General features: G+C 43.3%; 1 protein-coding gene across 4 annotated transcripts in view; it reads left to right on the forward strand.

Moving 5' to 3' along the window:
* LOC112220319 (erbin) overlaps positions 1-23,133 on the forward strand; it is a 118,772-nt gene that overhangs the window by 43,155 nt on the left and 52,484 nt on the right. For all 4 annotated transcript variants that reach the window (XM_024382115.2, XM_024382117.2, XM_024382116.2 and 1 more), the window contains exons 3-4: positions 13,372-13,569; positions 16,341-16,458. In XM_024382115.2, coding sequence (XP_024237883.1) covers positions 13,381-13,569; positions 16,341-16,458 — 307 coding nt within the window. In that variant the 5' untranslated portion in view covers positions 13,372-13,380. The remainder of the gene's footprint in view (positions 1-13,371; positions 13,570-16,340; positions 16,459-23,133) is intronic.

Raw genomic sequence — 23,133 nt, forward strand, 5'->3', positions numbered from 1 at the left:
CTTGCAGGACTTGTTTGGTTGCATGTTATGTTATAAAAGCAGAGCTTCTCCCCATCTTTACAACAATAGACTCAATATCCGTTGACCTAGACAGTTAACTTCTTGGTGTTATATTAGATAGTAAAGTCTTTAGTGGAAAAGATGAGTGCCACAAATCTGGAAATGATTTGGTGCTCATCTTTTCCATTCATTGGATTGTTTGCATACACCTGAGTTGGATCTACAAAACAGATGGTCTAACATTTGTTGACAGAAGACCACTTTTGAATTCTGAAAACATCAGACAAACTTTACATTTTTAAGTGTAATGTGCCTTTAAATTCTACATGTTGACTCAGTGTTTCCCCTATAATTGTTTTTAGCAGTGGTCATGGAAGGAAGGTTGTTTTTCTGATTTTTTTTCTCTCCAGTTTTTCGCTCTCAATCACACTTTTCTAGCTAAATTGGACATGCTAACAATGCTCAAACCATGTAGGAGACCATAAAAATGATAGTTACCCTTTAATTCAAGTGTGCCTGCACCTAACACTGTTTGGTTAGCTGTGTATCTGTTGCGCATATAGTGTGATGGAATTACATTGTACGTGCATCAAACAGTTTTTATCATTACTGTAGCTGAACTTCTAATTACCATAACAGATGGCATGGTAATGAGAATTGGTCATTACAGTAATGACAAACTCTTAGCAAATTTAGATTACAATGGCATGAACCATTATTACTCGGCAAACAAAAAATACACAATAAATTGGTGCTCTTTCTAATGTAATATTCTATAAAAAGTTTAATCTGTCTTTGCTCAAATATCAAGTATTACACAGTTATAGTAATGATAATCTAAAATGGGTAAATGTGGTGTATGAGGAAAATTGTCACATTTAAACATAATAAAAGAGAAAAGACTAGCTTACCTTGTAGCCATCTTTTGATCTTCTTTGTTCTTAGTAATACATTATGGGTCGAAAAAGATGTATAAAAAACACTACTTTGTCCAGGAACTTAAAGAAATTCTACGGTAATGAAAAATATGTTTTGTGTCTAAAATATGACTAATTTGTAATGTGAACTGATTTGTAGGTTAATAACTGCCTCGTTCAGGGGCAGAACGACATATTTTCACCTTGTCAGCTCGGGGGATCCAATCTTGCAACCTTACAGTTAACTTGTCCAATGCAATAACGACCTGCCTCTCTCGTTGCACTCCACGAGGAGACTGCCTGTTACGTGAATGCAGTAAGCCAAGGTAAGTTGCTAGCTAGCATTAAACGTATCTTATAAAAAACAATCAATCATAATCACTAGTTAACTACACATGGTTGATGATATTACTAGATATTATCTAGCGTGTCCTGCGTTGCATATAATCTGACTGAGCATACAATTATCTAAGTATCTGACTGAGCGGTGGTAGGCAGAAGCAGGTGCGTAAACATTCATTCAAACAGCACTTTCGTGTGTTTTGCCATCAGCTTTTCGTTGTGCGTCAAGCACTACGCCGTTTAAGACTTCAAGCCTATCAACTCCCGAGATGAGGCTGGTGTAACCGAAGTGAAATGGCTAGCTAGTTAGCGCGCGCTAATATTGTTTCAAACGTCACTCGCTCTGAGTCTTGCAGGGGTTGTTTCCCTTGCTCTGCATGGGTAACGCTGTTTCGAGGGTGGCTGTTGTCGTTGTGTTCCTGGGAATATTGAAGACTCATGTTAAAAGGAACCACCAGCTTTCATATGGTCTCATGTTCTGAGCAAGGAACTGAAACGTTAGCTTTCTTACATAGCACATATCGCACTTTTACTTTCTTCTCCAACACTTTGTTTTTGCATTATTTAAACCAAATTGAACATGTTTCAATATTTACTTGAGGCTAAATTGATTTTATTGACATATTATATTAAGTTAAAATAAGTGTTCATTCAGTATTGTTGTCGTTGTCATTATTACAAATACATTTCTAAAAAAATCGGCTGATTAATCGGTATCGGCTTTTTTTTGGGGTCCTCCAATAATCGGTATCTGTATCGGTATTGAAAAATCATAATCGGTCGACCTCTAGTGAGTACCTCTATCTTACTGTCTGCAAACAGCTAGTTTGTCTTTTCTTAGCAAGTTGTGGAAAAATTCAATTATATTCTAGAATCCTATCCAGCCTGGTGTGGGCAGGTTAGTGTATGTGGAAGGTAGAGGAAGATGTTGTAAAGCGAATGCACTTTGTGTTTGTCAACCAGATCAGATTACTTAGCCTCATTTTACCAACAATTCAAAGGAAAACAATCATGGTTTTCCCCCGGTCACGTAAGACCGCAGAGAATCGAGGACACTGGTGAGAACCAAAACCTGAAGGGGCTGGAAACTGGAAGAGCCGTTTCCGCTAGGCCCATGCCCTGCCACAAATACTTACAACAGTGTCATCTTTCCACGTTTCCATTTAAATTCATTTCCATTTTCTCTACTCTGGAACCTTTCTAGTGGATTCCCACGTCTTCAAGTGCCTCGGTGGAGACTTGAGTGAGGTTGTGTTCTTAGCCAGAGTGGTAAGCTGAAGAAGAGCTGGAGGTGCATGTGTACTGTGTGTGTTTGTGGTGGTATCCATACCAAGTGTTATTATTCATATGTACAGGATACATATGGTATACACTGTCCAAAAAAATTATTCAATGTCAACACTGCATGAATCCTGCTTGTTGACTAACAGCCTGTCAGTCTTTTTTCTAGGCTACGGATGCCCACCAATACGGATTTGATTCCAGTGCTCAAAGCGCTGTACGTTGCAATGGAGGGAACTTGCCTCAGCCATCATAATGCAATATTAACCTGAAGCCTTTCAATCTGTCTTGTACCCCCAAAGCTCAAACTAGCTTAGGTTATATCCATGTGTGTACATTGGTGTGTGGGCCTCCAACCGAGTATCCTCCCTTGAATTATTTAGGAGCTGACTGCACCTCTCCCGCTGTGCCCACTGTCGGTGAATTCCGGTGCAAAGGTAACACACATCAGGGTACAGTGAAAAACACACACCTCCATCATTAGTAGCATAGAGGGAACACACCTGAAAACACACACTTGTTTTCCATAGCTTTTCACACAAGAGCCACCTCAACCTTCTCACCCCATGACATCGCGTGACTGTCTTGACACATGCCTTCCTCAAGTTAATCAAAAACCCTTTGTCTAGATGACGAGATCACAACCTGAACAAGTAGGCCAGATCTAATGTCACCTAACATTAGCCTCATTTTGATTTCATTCAGCTTTGCTTTACTATAGCTGCTAGTCTGTTTCTACTTTAGCCATCTTCTAAGGAATTGTTAGGCATGACAGACATTTCAATGAAAATGTACTTTAGTGTCTGTGAACAAGTGTCAAGAAGACTACATTGTCTGCAGTCAAACCATTAATCCACAGGGCAGCCAGGCCTTCTAGCCAATGGCACACTGCTGTTCCTTCACACGGAAGAAGTAGCCTTTTCTCTCCAATCTTCTTCTGTGCCAGATGGAGATGACTCCATTATTATCCAGCAGCCCTCCTCCTTCTGCAGCTTTTCTCTACTCCCTTTTTTCCCTCCCTTTGTTCCTTTTTCTCTCCCTTTTCTTTGGGCCTAATTCTCTGGGTGCCGAGTTTCGAACATTGACCCAGCAGGCAGGCAGCATTACTGCAGCAGCCTACAGTATCAGGATAAAAAAGCTCCTTTCATAAGACTGTAAGATTTATAGGCTAATCACATTCCAGCATATTAATCAGATGAGTACTACTGCCTGCTATAAATAATACTATACTGTCACATAAGACCTCACACTTCCGCTCCACACACACACACACACACACACACACACACACACACACACACACACACACACACACACACACACACACTACTTGAGATGACTCTCAAATAAGGGTCTGGGGAGAGGGGACAGACGGAGCACTAGATCAAATTGCATTTGTCACATGCTTCGTAAACAGAAGATGTGGACTAACAGTGAAATGTTTACTTAGGGGCCCTTCCCAACAATGCAGAGGGAAAGAATATAGAAAAGTAAAACATGTAATAATAAATATACAGTGAGTTGCATTAACTTTGCTACTGAGTCAATGTGCAGGGGTACGAGGTAATTGAGGTAGATATGTACATATAACTAGGAATAAAGTGACAGATAATAAACAGTAGCAGCAGCATATGGGATGAGTAAAAGGGTCAATGCAGATAGTCCAGGTAGCTATTTCGTTAATGATTGAACTATTTAGCAGTTTTATGGCTTGGGGGTAGATGCTGTACAGGGTCCTGCTGGTTCCAGACTTGGTGCATCGGTATCGCTTGCCATGCGGCAGCAGAGATTGTCTATGAATTTGGTGGCTGGAGTCTTTGACAATTTTTAGGGCCTTCCTCTGATACCGCCTGGTATAGAGGTCCTGGATGGCAAGGAGTTCGGCTCCAGTGATGTACTGGGCCATACGCACTACCCTTTGTAGTGCCTTGTGGCTGGATGCTAAGCAGTTGCTATAACAAGCAGTGATGCAGCCAGTCAAGATGCTTTCAATGGTGCAGCTGTATAATTATCTTTTTGAGGATCTGTGGGCCCATGCCAAATGTTTTCAGCCTCCTGGGGGGGAAGAGGTGTTGTTGTGCTTAGCGTGGATGTTGCCTGTAATCCATGGCTTTTGGTTAGGATATGTACGTACAATCACTGTGGGGACAATGCCGTCGATGCACTTATTAATGAAGCTGGTGACTTCACAATGCCATTGGAGGAATCCTGGAACATATTCCAGTCTGTGCTATAAAAAAAACTGTCCTGCAGCTTAGCATCAGCTTCATCGGACCACTTCCGTATTGAGCACGGCACTGGTACTTCCTGTTTGAGTTTCTGCTTGTAAACAGGAATCGGGAGGATAGATTAATGGTTAGATTTGCCAAATGGAGGGTGAGCTTTGTGTGTGGAGTAAAGGCGGTCTATAGTTTTTTTTCCGCCTCTAGTTGCACTGGTGACATGCTGGTAGAAATGAGGTAAGACGGACTTCAGTTTCCCTGCATTAAAATCACCGGCAACTAGGAGCGCCTCCTTTGTATGAGCATTTTCTTGTTTCTCTACGAAAAATATAGATAAACTAAATTGGTAAATAGTAGATCATGGTCTACAGCTTATTATGAGGTATACAAGATGGCGCCGACAGATAGGGCAGCCGTGCTTCTAGTTCCTAGGCAATATTACATTGTTTTACATTATTAGCCCAGAATTTATTTTTTGTTATTACATACTGCCGGAAAGAACTTTTGGATATCAGAGCGGCGGTAACTCACCAGGAATACAACTTTCCTGAATTGGATCCTTTGTTCATACCCCCCAGGACAATTGAACTGATTCCAGAGGCTGATCTAAAACATTGGCGGCAGAGAAGAGGTATTCGCAGTGGACTTCTAGTCTGACTCAGGAGTCGCGCACACCACCCACCGCTTTCAAGTATATTACTCGCTAATGTTCAGTCTCTGGATACTAAAGTTGACGAGCTCAGGGCGAGTATTTCCTTCCAGAGAGACATCAAGGGTTGTAACATACTCTGTTTCACAGAAACATGGCTCTCTCGGGATATACTGTCTGAGTCTGTACAGCCAGTTGGATTCTCAGTTCATCGCACGGACAGGAATAAATATCTCTCCGGGAAGAAGAGCGAGGCTGTATGTTTTATTATTTAACTACTCATGGTGTGATTGTGATAACATACAGGAACTCAAGTCCTTTAGTTCACCCGACCTAGAATACCTCACAAACAAATGCCGACCGTACTACTTTCCAAGAGAATTCTCTTCTGTTCTCAAGTATTCGTTCTGGTATTTCACTTATGGTGTACGCCCCCAGCGTATTCATCAGGAGCCTTTATTACACTACACTGGCCTTGATTGTTTGAGACGTGTGCGTCGGGGAAGGGTGTCATCCTACCTTATAATAGGTCCAGCGCAGTATCTCTGAATCGTTCAAACACCTCTTCTCACTCTTCTCACTCACTCATCAGAAAGCTTAACCTCGACACGATTGCATTTTCTAGAACTAGCTAAACTGTCCACAGACATGAGCTTACAACTCACTCGCCGGGCGCTATTCTCTGGATTGTGCGGTGGAAAATTATTAGAGGGAGGAACGAGTACAGCTGTGACATGGCTATCTCGTTCACAACCAAGTTAGCTTTACCCAAACAGTGACTAGTTATTAGCAAGCTAGCCACCAGGCTAGCTAGCTTTTGTGGTTTTACTTCAACAAGAAAAGTTTTTTACTAGCTACACAACTCTCAGTTGTTTCGGAAACGATATCCGGCCATCACACTGAGTGCCAGTCAGGGATAACCCACTAATCGCTAGCTATCGTACTAGCCTACCACGCTAGTTATTTTCTGACAGCTAAAAACATAGTATCCAAGCAATTGCAACAGAAACATCCCCCATCACAAATGAGGAGAAGGTCCCGGCACGAATCGGCGCCTGTGGAAACAAGATATCGGCCAAAGACACCCACTCGGTGTGCTCCGCTTGCCATCGGCTGCAATATGCCAAGGGAGCCTTAGCCTCCCCTGGCTCCTGTCCACACTGTGCCCTCTTCACTGTGAAGAGCCTCCATCGCAGGCTAGCACTCCTGAGTCAACAGGACCCTAACATGGGGTTCGGTGTCCCAGATGGCTCACCAGAGGCGATGGATATACAGTTGAAGTCAGATGTTTACATACACCTTAGCCAAATACAGTTAAACTCAGTTTTTCACAATTCCTGACATTTAATCCAAGTAAATATTCCCTGTTTTAGGTCAGTTAGGATCACCACTTTTATTTTAACAATGTGAAATGTCAGAATAATAAGTAGAGAGAAATGGTTTATTTCAGATTTCTTTCTTTCATCACATTCCCAGTGGATCAGAAGTTTACATACACTCAATTAGTATTTGGAAGCCTTTAAATTGTTTAACTTGGGCCAAACATTTAAGGTAGCCTTCCACAAGCTTCCCACAATACGTTGGGTGAAGTTTGGCCCATTCCTCCTGACAGAGCTGGTGTAACTAAGTCAGCCCCAGGGTCTGCAACACCACTAAGCAAGGGGCACCACCAAGCAAGCGGCACCATGAAGACCAAGGAGCTCTCCAAACAGGTCACGGATAAAGTTGTGGAGAAGTACAGATCAGGGTTGGGTTTTTAAAAAGTATCAGAAACTTTGAACATCCCACAGAGCACCATTAAATCCATTGTTAAAAAATGGAAAGAATATGGCACCACAACAAACCTGCCTGAGAGGTCTGCCCACCAAAACTCACGGCCCAGGCAAGGAGGGCATTAATCAGAGAGGCAACAAAGAGACCAAATATAACCCTGAAGGATCTGCAAAGCTCCAAAGCAGAGATTGGAGTATCTGTCCATAGGACCACTTTAAGCCATACACTGCACAGAGCTGGGCTTTACGGAAGAGTGGCCAGAAAAATGCCATTGTATGAATAAAATAATAAGCAAACACGTTTGGTGTTCGCCAAAGGCATGTGGGAGACTCCCCAAACATATGGAAGAAGGTACTCTAGTCAGATGAGACCAAAATTGAGCATTTTGGCCATCAAGGAAAACACTATGTCTGGCGTATACCCAACACCTATCATCACCCCGAGAACACCATCCACACAGTGAAGCATGGTGGTGGCAGAATCATGCCCCCTTGGATTATTTTCATCGGCAAGGACTGGGAAATTGGTCAGAATTGAAGGAATGATGGATGGCAATAAATACAGGGAAATTCTTGAGGGAAACCTGTTTCAGTCTTCCAGAGATTTGAGACTGGGACGGAGGCATTTAAATGTATTGGAATGGCCTAGTTAAATCCCAGACCTCAATCCAATTGAGAATCTGTGGTATGACTTAAAGACTGCTATACACCAGTGTAACCCATCCAATGTGAAGGAGCTGGAGCAGTTTTGCCTTGAAGAATGGTAAAAAAATCCCAGTAGCTAGATGTGCCAACCTTATGGAGACATACCCCAAGAGACTTGCAGCTGTAATTGCTGCAAAACGTGGCTCTACAAAGTATTGACTTTGGGGAGGTGAAAGTTATGCACACTCAAGTTTTCTTTTTCTTATTTCTTGTTTGTTTTACAATGACACATATTTTGCATCTTCAAAGTGGTATGCATGTTGTGTAAATCAAATGATACAACCCCCCCCCCAAAAAAATCTATTTTAATTCCAGGCTGTAAGGCAACAAAATAGGAAAAATACCAAGTGGGTGAATACTTCCGCAAGCCTCTGTATATCGTCAAATTACGTGTAAGTGTATAGATTATTTCCTCCCATCACTAACACACACACACTTCCCCTCTTATATTCCTGATTACTCAGGTGAGTGCGCATGTGTGTGCACACTACAGCTGTTAATGGCTGAAAGGTTAATAGTAAATAATCCTCAGTCTGCCAATAATTGGGTCCTGACAGGCCAGTTTATCTGGAAAAACCTCTTGGTAAATGATGATACGGGTAGTTTTCAGTAACAGTAGGTCAGAGAGAGGGAGAGAAGCGAGAGTGAGTTGCGAGAGCGGGTAGAAGGAAGTATGGTGATGAGTCTCTGGGCAGTACCGACTGGTACATGGGTTCCTCGGAAACCCCGGAAATATTTGTTATCTGAGTGTTATGTAAGGCTGCGACCTCTTTACTCCAAGCCACTAACTTCACTCTGTTTAGCCCTCCGTGTTGACAGACATCAGTGGCCCAGCCAAGTCTGTGCGTGTGTGTGTTATGACGGATAAGAAGAGGCCCTCTTGAGACAGGTCTACTTTCACTCACTTAGGCCTTCTTGTTCCATCTTATTATAGGCTACTCTATTATTTTCTATCTTAAACTTGCATACTGGCATCCTATTTGCACTCGGTCAGTCAGTCACTCACTGGCTACGATTCTCCACCCTTCTCTCCTTTTTTTTATTTCTCTCTCACTTTTCATTTTATTTCTCTCTCTCTTTTCTGCTCACTTTTCTTCCTGAATTATGTGGCCATTAGTGTGATTGTAGATAATCCAGTGAGGAGTGGTGGCAGTGGAAGCCTTATACAGTTTCTAACCCAGGAGATCATGGCGGGGAGCTGACAGACCCATGTCTCTACAGCTTAGAGATGGCCATGCACTAGCCCTACATCACCACACACACACACGCAGACTCTGGGAATCAGACAGTCTGCGCTACGATGTGGTTCACAACTGAAGATGAGGGGGAGGAGGAGAAAGTCATATTCTCTAAACACTCCAGTGAACAAGGCCTCCATTAACCAGAGCACATTCCATAGTGTAATACTGTATAGCCATAAAGCCCTCAGCCATAGCCAACTCTGTCCAAAGACTTATCAGACCCATAATATCTACTGTGAATCATGTGGCCCCTTTAAAATAAGCAAGTGAAGAGCGTGCCTTGAAAAAAAAAAAGCCATTCTTTCCAATCCTCACATTCGTTTCCTCTGGTTTTCTGTCCCTCAAGGTTGAGCAATCGAGTATCCCTAGTACAATACACAATATCAGCCCTTTCATACCTGGGCTGACTTTGTTGTTCCATGACAAAAGACAATAGTCAAGGAACTGGATTCTCTGGAGGATGACTCGCATCACAATGCTGTTGGTGTTCATCCTTTGCTACAACACTAGGCCTATTAGGCCTATAGCCATCTGCGCTATTGTGCTGCTGAATGGGCTGCTTGCTATGCCTGCTTAAAGTGGTGTTTCATTGGATGCGTTCCAAGGGGAACTGCTCTCTCCTTTTTATAACAAGAGGCTCTCACAATAGCAGAGATTGCAGTAATACAGCCATTAGTTGATGGCAGCATTCGTGTGGAACTGAAGGCGCGAACCACTGCTTTTAATCAGGGCAAGGTGTCTGGTAACATGACTGAATACAAACAGTGCAGCTATTCCCTCCGCAAGGCTATCAAACAAGCTAAGCGCCAGTACAGAGACAAAGTAGAATCTCAATTCAACGGCTCAGACACAAGAGGCATGTGGCAGGGTCTACAGTCAATCACGGACTACAGGAAGAAATCCAGCCCAGTCACGGACCAGGATGTCTTGCTCCCAGGCAGACTAAATAACTTTTTGCCCGCTTTGAGGACAATACAGTGCCACTGACACGGCCTGCAACGAAAACATGCGGTCTCTCCTTCACTGCAGCCGAAGTGAGTAAGACATTTAAACGTGTTAACCCTCGCAAGGCTGCAGGCCCAGACAGCATCCCCAGCCGCGCCCTCAGAGCATGCGCAGACCAGCTGGCCGGTGTGTTTACGGACATATTCAACCAATCCCTATACCAGTCTGCTGTTCCCACATGCTTCAAGAGGGCCACCATTGTTCCTGTTCCCAAGAAAGCTAAGGTAACTGAGCTAAACGACTACCGCCCCGTAGCACTCACATCCGTCATCATGAAGTGCTTTGAGAGACTAGTCAAGGACCATATCACCTCCACCCTACCTGACACCCTTGACCCACTCCAATTTGCTTACCGCCCAAATAGGTCCACAGACGATGCAATCTCAACCACACTGCACACTGCCCTAACCCATCTGGACAAGAGGAATACCTATGTGAGAATGCTGTTCATCGACTACAGCTCGGCATTCAACACCATAGTACCCTCCAAGCTCGTCATCAAGCTCGAGACCCTGGGTCTCGACCCCGCCCTGTGCAACTGGGTACTGGACTTCCTGACGGGCCGCCCCCAGGTGGTGAGGGTAGGCAACAACATCTCCTCCCCGCTGATCCTCAACACTGGGGCCCCACAAGGGTGCGTTCTGAGCCCTCTCCTGTACTCCCTGTTCACCCACGACTGCGTGGCCACGCACGCCTCCAACTCAATCATCAAGTTTGCGGACGACACAACAGTGGTAGGCTTGATTACCAACAACGACGAGACGGCCTACAGGGAGGAGGTGAGGGCCGTCGGAGTGTGGTGTCAGGAAAATAACCTCACACTCAACGTCAACAAAACTAAGGAGATGATTGTGGACTTCAGGAAACAGCAGAGGGAACACCCCCCCATCCACATCGATGGAACAGTAGTGGAGAGGGTAGCAAGTTTTAAGTTCCTCGGCATACACATCACAGACAAACTGAATTGGTCCATTCACACAGACAGCATCGTGAGGAAGGCGCAGCAGCGCCTCTTCAACCTCAGGAGGCTGAAGAAATTCGGCTTGTCACCAAAAGCACTCACAAACTTCTACAGATGCACAATCGAGAGCATCCTGGCGGGCTGTATCACCGCCTGGTATGGCAACTGCACCGCCCTCAACCGTAAGGCTCTCCAGAGGGTAGTGAGGTCTGCACAACGCATCACCGGGGCAAACTACCTGCCCTCCAGGACACCTACACCACCCGATGCTACAGGAAGGCCATAAAGATCATCAAGGACATCAACCACCCGAGCCACTGCCTGTTCACCCCGCTGTCATCCAGAAGGCGAGGTCAGTACAGGTGCATCAAAGCTGGGACCGAGAGACTGAAAAACAGCTTCTATCTCAAGGCCATCAGACTGTTAAACAGCCACCACTAACATTGAGTGGCTACTGCCAACACACTGTCAATGACACTGACTCTACTCCAGCCACTTTAATCATGGGAATTGATGGGAAATGATGTAAATATATCACTAGCCACTTTAAACAATGCTACCTTATATAATGTTACTTACCCTACATTATTCATCTCATATGCATACGTAGATACTGTACTCTATATCATCGACTGCATCCTTATGTAATACATGTATCACTAGCCACTTTAACTATGCCACTTGGTTTACATACTCATCTCATATGTATATACTGTACTCGATATCATCTACTGTATCTTGCCTATGCTGCTCTGTACCATCACTCATTCATATATCCTTATGTACATATTCTTTATCCCCTTACACTGTGTTTAAGACAGTAGTTTTTTTTTTTGAATTGTTAGTTAGATTACTTGTTCGTTATTACTGCATTGTCGGAACTAGAAGCACAAGCATTTCGCTACACTCGCATTAACATCTGCTAACCATGTGTATGTGACAAATACAATTTGATTTGATTTATAGTGGAGGAAGGAATAGCTGAGATTTAGATTTAATATTCTGGCCTCAAAGTGCTGATGCTCTGTCGACTTTCACCTTCTAGATGTTTCTCAACTTCAGGTCCTCGGACCAGCACTCGTCCCTGAGAAGATGCTGAGCGGTCTCTCAGATGGTTAGCTGACACCAATTTAGTGCGTTCTCAAGTGTTAGTTTTGATAGGCCAATAGGCCGAAGCAGACTTTCATGGAGGAAGGACACTAGCCCTCCACTCCCTGCTATTAAAAAAGCTTGAGAAACACTGAACACATGTTTGTTGTTTATCAATGCTTTGTCAGACAGCTTTTACATCTTAATGAGATGCTACAGGGATCAGTACCAGGCCTCTAACTTTTTCATAGGTTTTTGTCTTAGATAGGCGTATCTTAAAGTCCTCATCCACTGAGTGGAGATACATTGTCACTGCACTGATGAGCAACAGTGTACGTGCCAGCTAATTGTCACCGTTTATACCTCAGTTAAAATAATGGGGAGTCGGGAGGCAAGTCCATGAGGTATGCTTTGTTTGTCCAAATAGGACTCTTGTCTCTGGGCCGATGAGTGCCACTGCCCTACTGTGCTGTGCTGTGGTTCTGTAGCTGTATAGGAAGTAATGTGATACTGTTGTAGAGCTTGCTTTCATTATCCAGTGATGCTTTGGACCCACATGTAAAATCTAAAGAGATTTTAAAGAGGCCCATTTATCTGTAATGAGTTTCCACACTAATCAATGCTCTGATGGCATTGTGTTGATGAAAGCTGGCCCTTTGTTCTTGCACTGCCAATGCAACACAGTTGTAGCCTAAATGAGCATACATTGCAGATCCTGCTTACGTGTCAATATGGACACTGAGAACAAACGATTATGTAACTGCTAACAATGTAATTTATGCCAGCAATTCAAGAGGGCTGTGGTAAACAAGCTATCATAATGTATACTGCCTTAGATCCTCTTTGTAACTGGTGGTAAAACCTCTTGGATTGTTATTGAAGTGAGCAGAACCATACAACAAACTTAAAGATTTTTTTTTTTTTTTTTTAAATAAAGTTGACCTATCTACTCTCTCTAACCAACGACCTACCCACAAACCAACCTGATGTTGTGCTGCTGACCACATCGCCCTCCCTTTTAGAAAACACCCAGTCTGACTCCCCTTCCTATTTGATTACTTAACTTTGACACTTATCTCTCGCACTTAGGAGGATACCTGTAGTAGCTTTAGCCCCAGGAAGCAGCAGTAGTTTACTGGCCTGTCTTGACACTGACTCTCCTCTCCTCCCCCTCTCTCGCTCTGCAGTGCCTGAGGATGTCGAGCAAGCGGAACCTGTTTGTGCGGCTGGTGCCATGCCGCTGCCTGCGGGGGGAGGAGGAGACGGTGACGTCACTGGACTACTCCCACTGCAGCCTGGAGGCAGTGCCTAAGGAGATCTTCAGCTTCGAGAAGACCCTGGAGGAGCTCTATCTGGATGCCAACCAGATTGAGGAGCTGCCCAAAGTAAGAAGCAGAGACATGCGCGCACACACACACACACACACACACACACACACACTCACACACAGACCTACACGTTCATAATGGTAGCCTAGTGGTTAGCCTGGGGTGGCAGGGTAGCATAATGGTTAGAGCGTTGGACTAGTAACCGGAAGGTTGCAAGTTCAAACCCCCGAGCTGACAAGGTACAAATCTGTCGTTCTGCCCCCGAACAGGCAGTTAACCCACTGTTCCTAGGCCGTCATTGAAAATAAGAATTTGTTCTTAACTGACTTGCCTAGTTAAATAAAGGTAATAAAAATAAAATAGGTTCATAATGAATTACCCATACAAATCCCTGACATTGTTTATGACTGTGTTAAGTAGCTATAAAATGGTATATAAACATGAACCTGTCAAAATTGCAGTAACCGCTCTCCCTGGCAAACATTGTATCTCAGTAGAGTGACATGATGAAATCAGTCCATAAGGATGAGGCTATCGGTCTTGATCAAGTTGCAGCTTCTGTTTTAATTTGGGCCTTATCCTCCTGCTGCTCACAGCAACAACATTGAGTGCATTACCAAGGGATGACTAGTGTTTACTAGGGATGCACGGTATATCGGTGAACATATTGGAATCGGCTGATACCGATATTGGCATTTTATAGCTAATATCGGCTGATTCCAATGTCTAGTTTAACGCCGATGTTAAAAACCGATGTCAAAGGTACCGTGCATACCTATATAACGTAGGTACATGACGTAATGACGCCACATAAAATGTTGCACTACTCGTGCAACGCAGCATTCCTAACCTAGCCCACAATGTCTGCTGTGTGGATCGAACAGTCAACAAGTCAAGCAGTCATTTGAAAGAGTAAGAAAATTTCAGCGAGACACCTCAAAGGCGAAATCCATTAAAGCCAAGATAATGGAATTCATTGCCCTTGACAATCAACCGTTCTCTGTTGTGGGTGATGTTGGCTTTCACCGACTGGTTGAGCACCGATACACACTACCAAGTGTGCTATTTTTCAGACCGAAGTTACACAGTATTAGTGTCGATGCTAATAGCTTCACGACATACATACATATGGAACGCCGTTTGGGTCTTTGCGTGTCAAAAAAAGATACAGTAGTACTGTCAAAGCTGTACAAAAAAGTCTGCAAATACTGGCCACGAACGATGTGTTTACAGTACCGCGTTGGTAATAAAGCATTATTTGTTTGACCGCAACTTCTGGGGTTGCTAGCATTAGCTTGGTACCTAGCTAGCACCAATACAACCAGCCTGAAAACAATGACAAGTAGAAACTGCAGTTATTTTCATTATTATTGTTTGATGATTTAGGAATCCTCCTGAGTAAGTATTAGCAAGGTTGCCACTTGTTATTTGCATATTGAAATTGAACTTCAGTTCATGAAAATAAATAGCTAGACAGCTACTTAACCCTGTTGCCCAAAGCTAACGTTATAAGTAGTCCGCTACCTTCATTTGGCTAGTGACACTCGACCGGACCGGGTTATGTGTTGTGAAGCTAGCCACAATAAGGATTAGGCACAATCGTGGAATTTGCAGTTTGCCTTCAAAATAAAAGTATGTCATTGACAGTGATGCAAATTAATACAAATAGTAGAATTATGCCATACTTTTATTTTGAAGGCTAACCGCAAAGTCCACTATTGTGGCTAATCCTTATTGTGGCTAGCTTCACAGAGATGGGTCCGACAACCATTAATCAAATAAGAACTGTCTTATAAATTAGGGTTATTTTAGATGATGACACCTAGCTATATAGTTAGCCATCTAACTATAGCTACTGAAACAGATTATGTTGTGTTATTTGACACGTTAAATAGTGTTATTTGACGTTTTTTGACGCGCAAAGACCCAGACGGCCTTCCATAGAAATCCTGGTTGAGAATGAAACGACTGAACTAATGAACAACGAAACAACACAGCAAGTAAGTGAAAGAAATTGGTTTTGATTGTGTTTTACTGGTAATGGGGACATACGTAAATGCCAAGCAAACTTTTTGGTCAGTGTAGTGTGTGTAACCTTTATTTAACTAGGCAAGTCAGTTTAGAACAAATTCTTATTTACAATGACGGCCCGGACGACGCGGGACCAATTGTGCGCCGCACTATGGGACTCCCAATCACAGCTGGATGCGATACAGCCTGGATTCGAACCAGGGCTGTAGTGAAGCCTCTTGCACTGAGATGCAGTGCCTTAAGCCGCTATGTCCATGTGTGTGTGTTAGCTATTTAACTGTACTAGAATGCTTAAAGGCCGCAAAAAAATGTAATATCGGTTATCGGTATCGTTTTTTTTGCAAAGAAAATATTGGATATCGGTATCGGCAAAAAAGGTAATATCGGTGCGTCACTAGTGTTTACGGAAGGTGAGAGTATCGTGCCGATTGAACAGAGCCAATCCACAATGCAGCCCTGTGCTTTCCCTCACACAATAATACACTTAGTCAGTGTATTATTCTCTGAGTGTTTGTGACTGAGTCAGCATTTGTTGTGAATGAACTGTAGCTTTCTGTACAAACCGGACTCCTGCCTGAGTCATACTGTGAAATCAACTTGTCTTATTCTCTTTCTCTCTCTCTCTCTCTCTCAATTTCTCTCCCTCTCTCTCTCAATTTCTCTCTCAATTTCTCTCTCTCTCTCAATTTCTCTCTCTCTCTCAATTTCTCTCTCTCTCTCTCTCAATTTCTCTCTCTCTCAATTTCTCTCTCTCTCTCAATTTCTCTCAATTTCTCTCTGTCTCCCTCCCATCATAGCAACTGTTCAACTGCCAGATGCTCCACCGGCTGAGCATGCCAGACAACGACCTCACGGTGCTGCCCGCGGCCATCGCCAACCTCATCAATCTCAAGGAGCTGGACGTCAGCAAAAACAGTAAGCAAAATGACCACTGAATGACTACAATGACCACTCTCAATACAAGAGTATGACCAGAATGACCACTCTCTCAATACAAGAGTATGACCAGAATGGTTTTGTTGTGCACTTTTTAAGAGTTGCAGTCTACCCCTTTTCTCTTTAAAAGGTAGTATTTATGTTCAGAATAACTACTGTCTCATTTTCACCATTTACTTTAAGGCTCTCCAAAGTGGAGTTTGACTGAAGAGCCATGTTACTTAAAGAAAAAAATGTTTAAGTTGACAATGCCTTGTCAGGGCAAACACACAGAATCAAATACATTTTTATTGGTCACATACACATGGTTAGCAGATGTTATTGCGAGTGTACGAAATGCTTATGCATCTAGATCCGACAGTGCAGCAGTATCTAACAGGTAATTTCTAACAATTATACAGCAAAGCCTAATTCCTAACACATTCAACAACAAAACCTAATACACACAGTCTAGTAAAATAATGGGATGAGAATATATAAGTATAAAATATATGTATGAGCAGTGACAGAGCAGCTAAGATGCAATAGAGAGTAAATAATAGATAGTGAAGGATACAGTATATACATATGAGATGTGTAATGCGAGTTATGTAAACATTCTTAAAGTGGCATTATTAAAGTGACTGGTGTTCCATATATTAAAATGGCCAATGATATCAAGTCTGTAGGTAGGCAGCCGCCTCTCTGTGCTAGTGGTGGCTGTTTAACAATCTGATGGCCTTGAGATAGAAGCTGTTTTTCAATCTTTCTGTCCCAGCTCTAAAGCACCTGTACTGACCTCGCCTTCTGGATGGAAGCGGGGTGAACAGGTAGTGGCTCGGGTGGTTATTGTCCTTGATGATGTTGTAGGTGTCCTGGAGGGCAAGTAGTTTGCCCCTGGTGATGCGTTGTGCAGAACGCACCACCGTCTGGAGAACCTTCTGGTTGTGGGCGGTGCAGTTGCCGTACCAGGCGGTGATACAGCCCAACAGGATGCTCTCAATTGTGCACCTGTAAATGTTAATGTTTCAGCCTTCTGAGGTTGAAGAGGTGCTGTTGCGCCTTCTTCGCCACACTGTGTGCGTGGACCATTTCAGTTTGTCGGTGATATGTACACCGAGGAACTTAAAACTTTTCACCTTTTCCACTGCTGTCCTGTCGATGTGGATAGGGGGGTGCTCCCTTTACTGTTTCCTGAAGTCCACGATAATCTCTTTTGTTTTGCTGACATTGAGGTAAAGGTTATTTTCTTGACACCACACTCCGAGTGCCCTCACCTCCTCCTTGTAGGCTGTCTCGTTGTTGTTGGTACTCAAGCCTACCACTGTAGTGTCGTCTGCAAGCTGTCAGATTGTCAGAGATGAATGGTTCAGTAATAGTTCAAGACTGTTCCACCGTCTCTGGCCTAGTCTCGCGTGCCAGACAAAGAGAGCAGACAATTCATGCCAGAATGAAGTGGAAAAGCCCTGCACTTGGATTCTCAAAGTTTGTTTTAAGTCTGTTCAAGTACCTATCTGCAGTGCGATGTTCCGTCTATTTAACTAATTGCACCTTACTCTCCATCTTGTTGTCAATGGAAATTACTGAAACATAAAACATTTGTTTAGATTAAATTGTTTAAAAAGTATCCCTGCATCGGTTACACAAACTCTCCAATCTCACGTTGAGATGATTTAAAACAAAGAAAATCTTGTGCAATACCACACAAAAGTACTGTTTCACCATACCTTGATTTAAACACAATAGTAGATCACACAGCTGACAAACCCTTATGTTAAAAACTAAGGAAGTCAAGACAGGACAAGTCAGACTTCAAAATAAATACTGTATGCTAGAATACCTAGGCATGCACTACCATAAAACAACTATGGCCAAATCTCAGATGACACTATAGACCATGTATAGTATAATGTAGGGATTTGCACAGTAATTAAAATACCAAAACGAACGTTAGCATTCGAATACTTGCGTGAGTATTCATTTTTGAAAGAAAATACATTTTAAGCCTATTTTAACATTTTAAAACTGAAAATGTTAGTAAATTAAAATATCCATGTGACATTGTTACATAGAAGTATATACTATGACATTTCAAATTATTAACTTAATAAAACAACAAACTTTTCAATGTAGTTTTTATGATGTGCACGGTGCGGCACTTAAAAAAGACAGGTAGCCGTCTGGTAAAAATAACTTGTTTTTTAAACTACAGAAAAATGGTGCATGCATATGTATTCACCCCCTTTGCTATGAAGCCCCTAAATAAGATCCGGTGCAACCAATTACCTTCAGAAGTCACATAATTAGTTAGATTGCACACAGGTGTACTTTATTTATGTATTACATGATCTGTCACATGATCTCAGTATATATACACCTGTTCTGAAAGGCCTCAAGGTCTGCAACACCACTAAGCAAGAGGCACCACCAAGCAAGTGGCACCATGAAGACCAAGGAGCTCTCCAAACAGGTCATGGATAAAGTTGTGGAGAAGTACAGATCAGGGTTGGGTTATAAAAAAGTATCAGAAACTTTGAACATCCCACGGAGCACCATTAAATCCATTATTTAAAAATGGAAAGAATATGGCACCACAACAAACCTGCCAAGAGAGGGCCGCCCACCAAAACTCATGTACCAGGCAAGGAGGGCATTAATCACAGATGCAACAAAGAGACCAAAGTTAACCCTGGAGGAGCTGCAAAGCTCCACAGCGGAAATTGGAGTATCTGTCCATAGGACCACTTTAAGCCGTACACTCTTTACGGCTTTATGGAAGAGTGGCCAGAAAAAAAAGCCATTGCATGAAGAAAATAATAAGCAAACGTTTGGTGTTTGCCAAAAGGCATGTGGGAGACTCCCCAAACATATGGAAGAAGGTACTCTGGTCAGATGAGACCAAAATTTTGCTTTTTGGCCATCAAGGAAAACGCTGTGTCTGGCACAAACCCAACACCTCTCATCACCCGAGAACACCATCCACACAGTGAAGCATGGTGGTGGCAGCATCATGCCACCGGGATGTTTTCATCGGGAGGGACTGGGAAACTGGTCAATGACCCTAAGCATACTGCTAAAGCAACACTCGAGTGGTTTAAGGGGAAGCATTTAAATGTCTTGGAAGGGCCTAGTTAAATCCCAGACCTCAATTCAATTGAGAAACTGTGGTATGACTTAAAGATTGCTGTACACCAGCAGGAACCCATCCAACGTAAAGGAGCTGGAGCAGTTTTGCCTTAAAGAATGGGCAAAGATTCCAGTGGCTAGATGTGCCAAGCTTATGGAGACATATCCCAAGAGACTTGAAGCTTTAATTGCTGCAAAAGTTCGCTCAACAAAGTATTGACTTTCGGGAGGTGAATAGTTATGCATTCTCAAGTCTTGTTTTTTCTTTTCTTATTTCTTGTTTGTTTCACAATAAAAAATATTTTGTATCTTCAAAGTGGTAGGCATGTTGTGTAAATCAAATGATACAAACCCCCCCAAAAATCTATTTTAATTCCAGGGTTGTAAGGCAACAAAATAGGAAAAGTACTCTCACAAGGCACTGTATGTGTATCACTGAGAGTTCACACTGAAGCATTGCAAGATGGAATAAAATTTCGGAATTTAAATTTAGCGAAATGAGGAGGCGGCTGTTGTTTTCTGTATGGGTTTGTGGAGAAAGCACAGCATGTGGCCTAAATTAGCCTAGCTAACTATAGCTGACTAGCTTCTTTAGTCTACTCCAGTCAAGACAGGCACTGTTATATGGGATGATAAATAACATTGTGGCTGCTACAAGTTAGCTAGTCTTGGCATCGCTTTCTCCCTCCGTCTGCTCACTACACACACCACTCTCAGCCATCCGCAGCTTCAGCAATAGTGCACCAGCCTCTTCAGATATCCCAGCTCTGCAGATTTTGCTGCGAAGAGACAAAGTCATTAGATCATTTATTTTCGTACTGTCCATATGTAGCTTGTTTTTGGTCTTGTGTTCAGGAATGGCTGAAGAATTGAAAAATTTACCTGGGGTTAACTCTGCAAATAACACTGCTGGGTGATCTAAAAAGTCATAGTCAATCGTTCAATAATATAATATTTTTAGCAAAAAAATGTAATTTACAATCTGTAGACACAATGACAATAGAAAGGTTCAGAACTTTTGTGAAACAGCACAATTGAACAATAGTGTCTGGTAACATGACTGAATACAAACAGTGCAGCTATTCCCTCCGCAAGGCTATCAAACAAGCTAAGCGCCAGTACAGAGACAAAGTAGAATCTCAATTCAACCGGCTCAGACACGAGGCATGTGGCAGGGTCTACAGTCAATCACGGACTACAGGAAGAAATCCAGCCCAGTCACGGACCAGGATGTCTTGCTCCCAGGCAGACTAACTTTTTTGCCCGCTTTGAGGACAATACAGTGCCACTGACACGGCCTGCAACAAAAACATGCGGTCTCTCCTTCACTGCAGCCGAGGTGAGTAAGACATTTAAACGTGTTAACCCTCGCAAGGCTGCAGGCCCAGACGGCATCCCCAGCCGCGCCCTCAGAGCATGCGCAGACCAGCTGGCCGGTGTGTTTACGGACATATTCAATCAATCCCTATACCAGTCTGCTGTTCCCACATGCTTCAAGAGGGCCACCATTGTTCCTGTTCCCAAGAAAGCTAAGGTAACTGAGCTAAACGACTACCGCCCCGTAGCACTCACATCCGTCATCATGAAGTGCTTTGAGAGACTAGTCAAGGACCATATCACCTCCACCCTACCTGACACCCTAGACCCACTCCAATTTGCTTACCGCCCAAATAGGTCCACAGACGATGCAATCTCAACCACACTGCACACTGCCCTAACCCATCTGGACAAGAGGAATACCTATGTGAGAATGCTGTTCATCGACTACAGCTCGGCATTCAACACCATAGTACCCTCCAAGCTCGTCATCAAGCTCGAGACCCTGGGTCTCGACCCCGCCCTGTGCAACTGGGTACTGGACTTCCTGACGGGCCGCCCCCAGGTGGTGAGGGTAGGCAACAACATCTCCTCCCCGCTGATCCTCAACACTGGGGCCCCACAAGGGTGCGTTCTGAGCCCTCTCCTGTACTCCCTGTTCACCCACGACTGCGTGGCCACGCACGCCTCCAACTCAATCATCAAGTTTGCGGACGACACAACAGTGGTAGGCTTGATTACCAACAACGACGAGACGGCCTACAGGGAGGAGGTGAGGGCCCTCGGAGTGTGGTGTCAGGAAAATAACCTCACACTCAACGTCAACAAAACTAAGGACATGATTGTGGACTTCAGGAAACAGCAGAGGGAACACCCCCCCATCCACATCGATGGAACAGTAGTGGAGAGGGTAGCAAGTTTTAAGTTCCTCGGCATACAGATCACAGACAAACTGAATTGGTCCACTCACACAGACAGCATCGTGAAGAAGGCGCAGCAGCGCCTCTTCAACCTCAGGAGGCTGAAGAAATTCAGCTTGTCACCAAAAGCACTCACAAACTTCTACAGATGCACAATCGAGAGCATCCTGGCGGGCTGTATCACCGCCTGGTATGGCAACTGCACCGCCCTCAACCGTAAGGCTCTCCAGAGGGTAGTGAGGTCTGCACAACGCATCACCGGGGGCAAACTACCTGCCCTCCAGGACACCTACACCACCCGATGCTACAGGAAGGCCATAAAGATCATCAAGGACATCAACCACCCGAGCCACTGCCTGTTCACCCCGCTGTCATCCAGAAGGCGAGGTCAGTACAGGTGCATCAAAGCTGGGACCGAGAGACTGAAAAACGGCTTCTATCTCAAGGCCATCAGACTGTTAAACAGCCACCACTAACATTGAGTGGCTGCTGCCAACACACTGTCAATGACACTGACTCAACTCCAGCCACTTTAATAATGGGAATTGATGGGAAATGATGTAAATATATCACTAGCCACTTTAAACAATGCTACCTTATATAATGTTACTTACCCTACATTATTCATCTCATATGCATAAGTATATACTGTACTCTCTATCATCGACTGCATCCTTATGTAATACATGTATCACTAGCCACTTTAACTATGCCACTTGGTTTACATACTCATCTCATATGTATATACTGTACTCGATATCATCTACTGTATCTTGCCTATGCTGCTCTGTACCATCACTCATTCATATATCCTTATGTACGTATTCTTTATCCCCTTACACTGTGTATAAGACAGTAGTTTTTTTTGAATTGTTAGTTAGATTACTTGTTCGTTATTACTGCATTGTCGGAACTAGAAGCACAAGCATTTCGCTACACTCGCATTAACATCTGCTAACCATGTGTATGTGACAAATAAAATTTGATTTGATTTGAAATATAAATCAGAACTGGATGGTGTTCAGAGATATCGTAGCTGGAAGGGGTTAAGGGAAGCTGAAGGGTGGCACAAAAAACAAGATAACTAATGTAAAATATACTGTGTCTGTAAAATGTATATAGGTTCAGAACTTTTGTGAAACATCACAGCACAGTTGAAAAAATATGGCAAATGGAAATCAAAACTGGATGGTCTTCAGAGATAGGAGGGGTTGAGGGTAGCAAAATGATGGGACTAAAAACAAACAAAATATAGCTAAAGTAAAATATACTGTGTCCGTAAAATATATATATTTTAGTAGTACAGTGCATT

The sequence above is a fragment of the Oncorhynchus tshawytscha genome, linkage group LG20 (genome assembly GCF_018296145.1).
Source record: "Oncorhynchus tshawytscha isolate Ot180627B linkage group LG20, Otsh_v2.0, whole genome shotgun sequence".
NCBI lineage: Eukaryota > Metazoa > Chordata > Actinopteri > Salmoniformes > Salmonidae > Oncorhynchus > Oncorhynchus tshawytscha.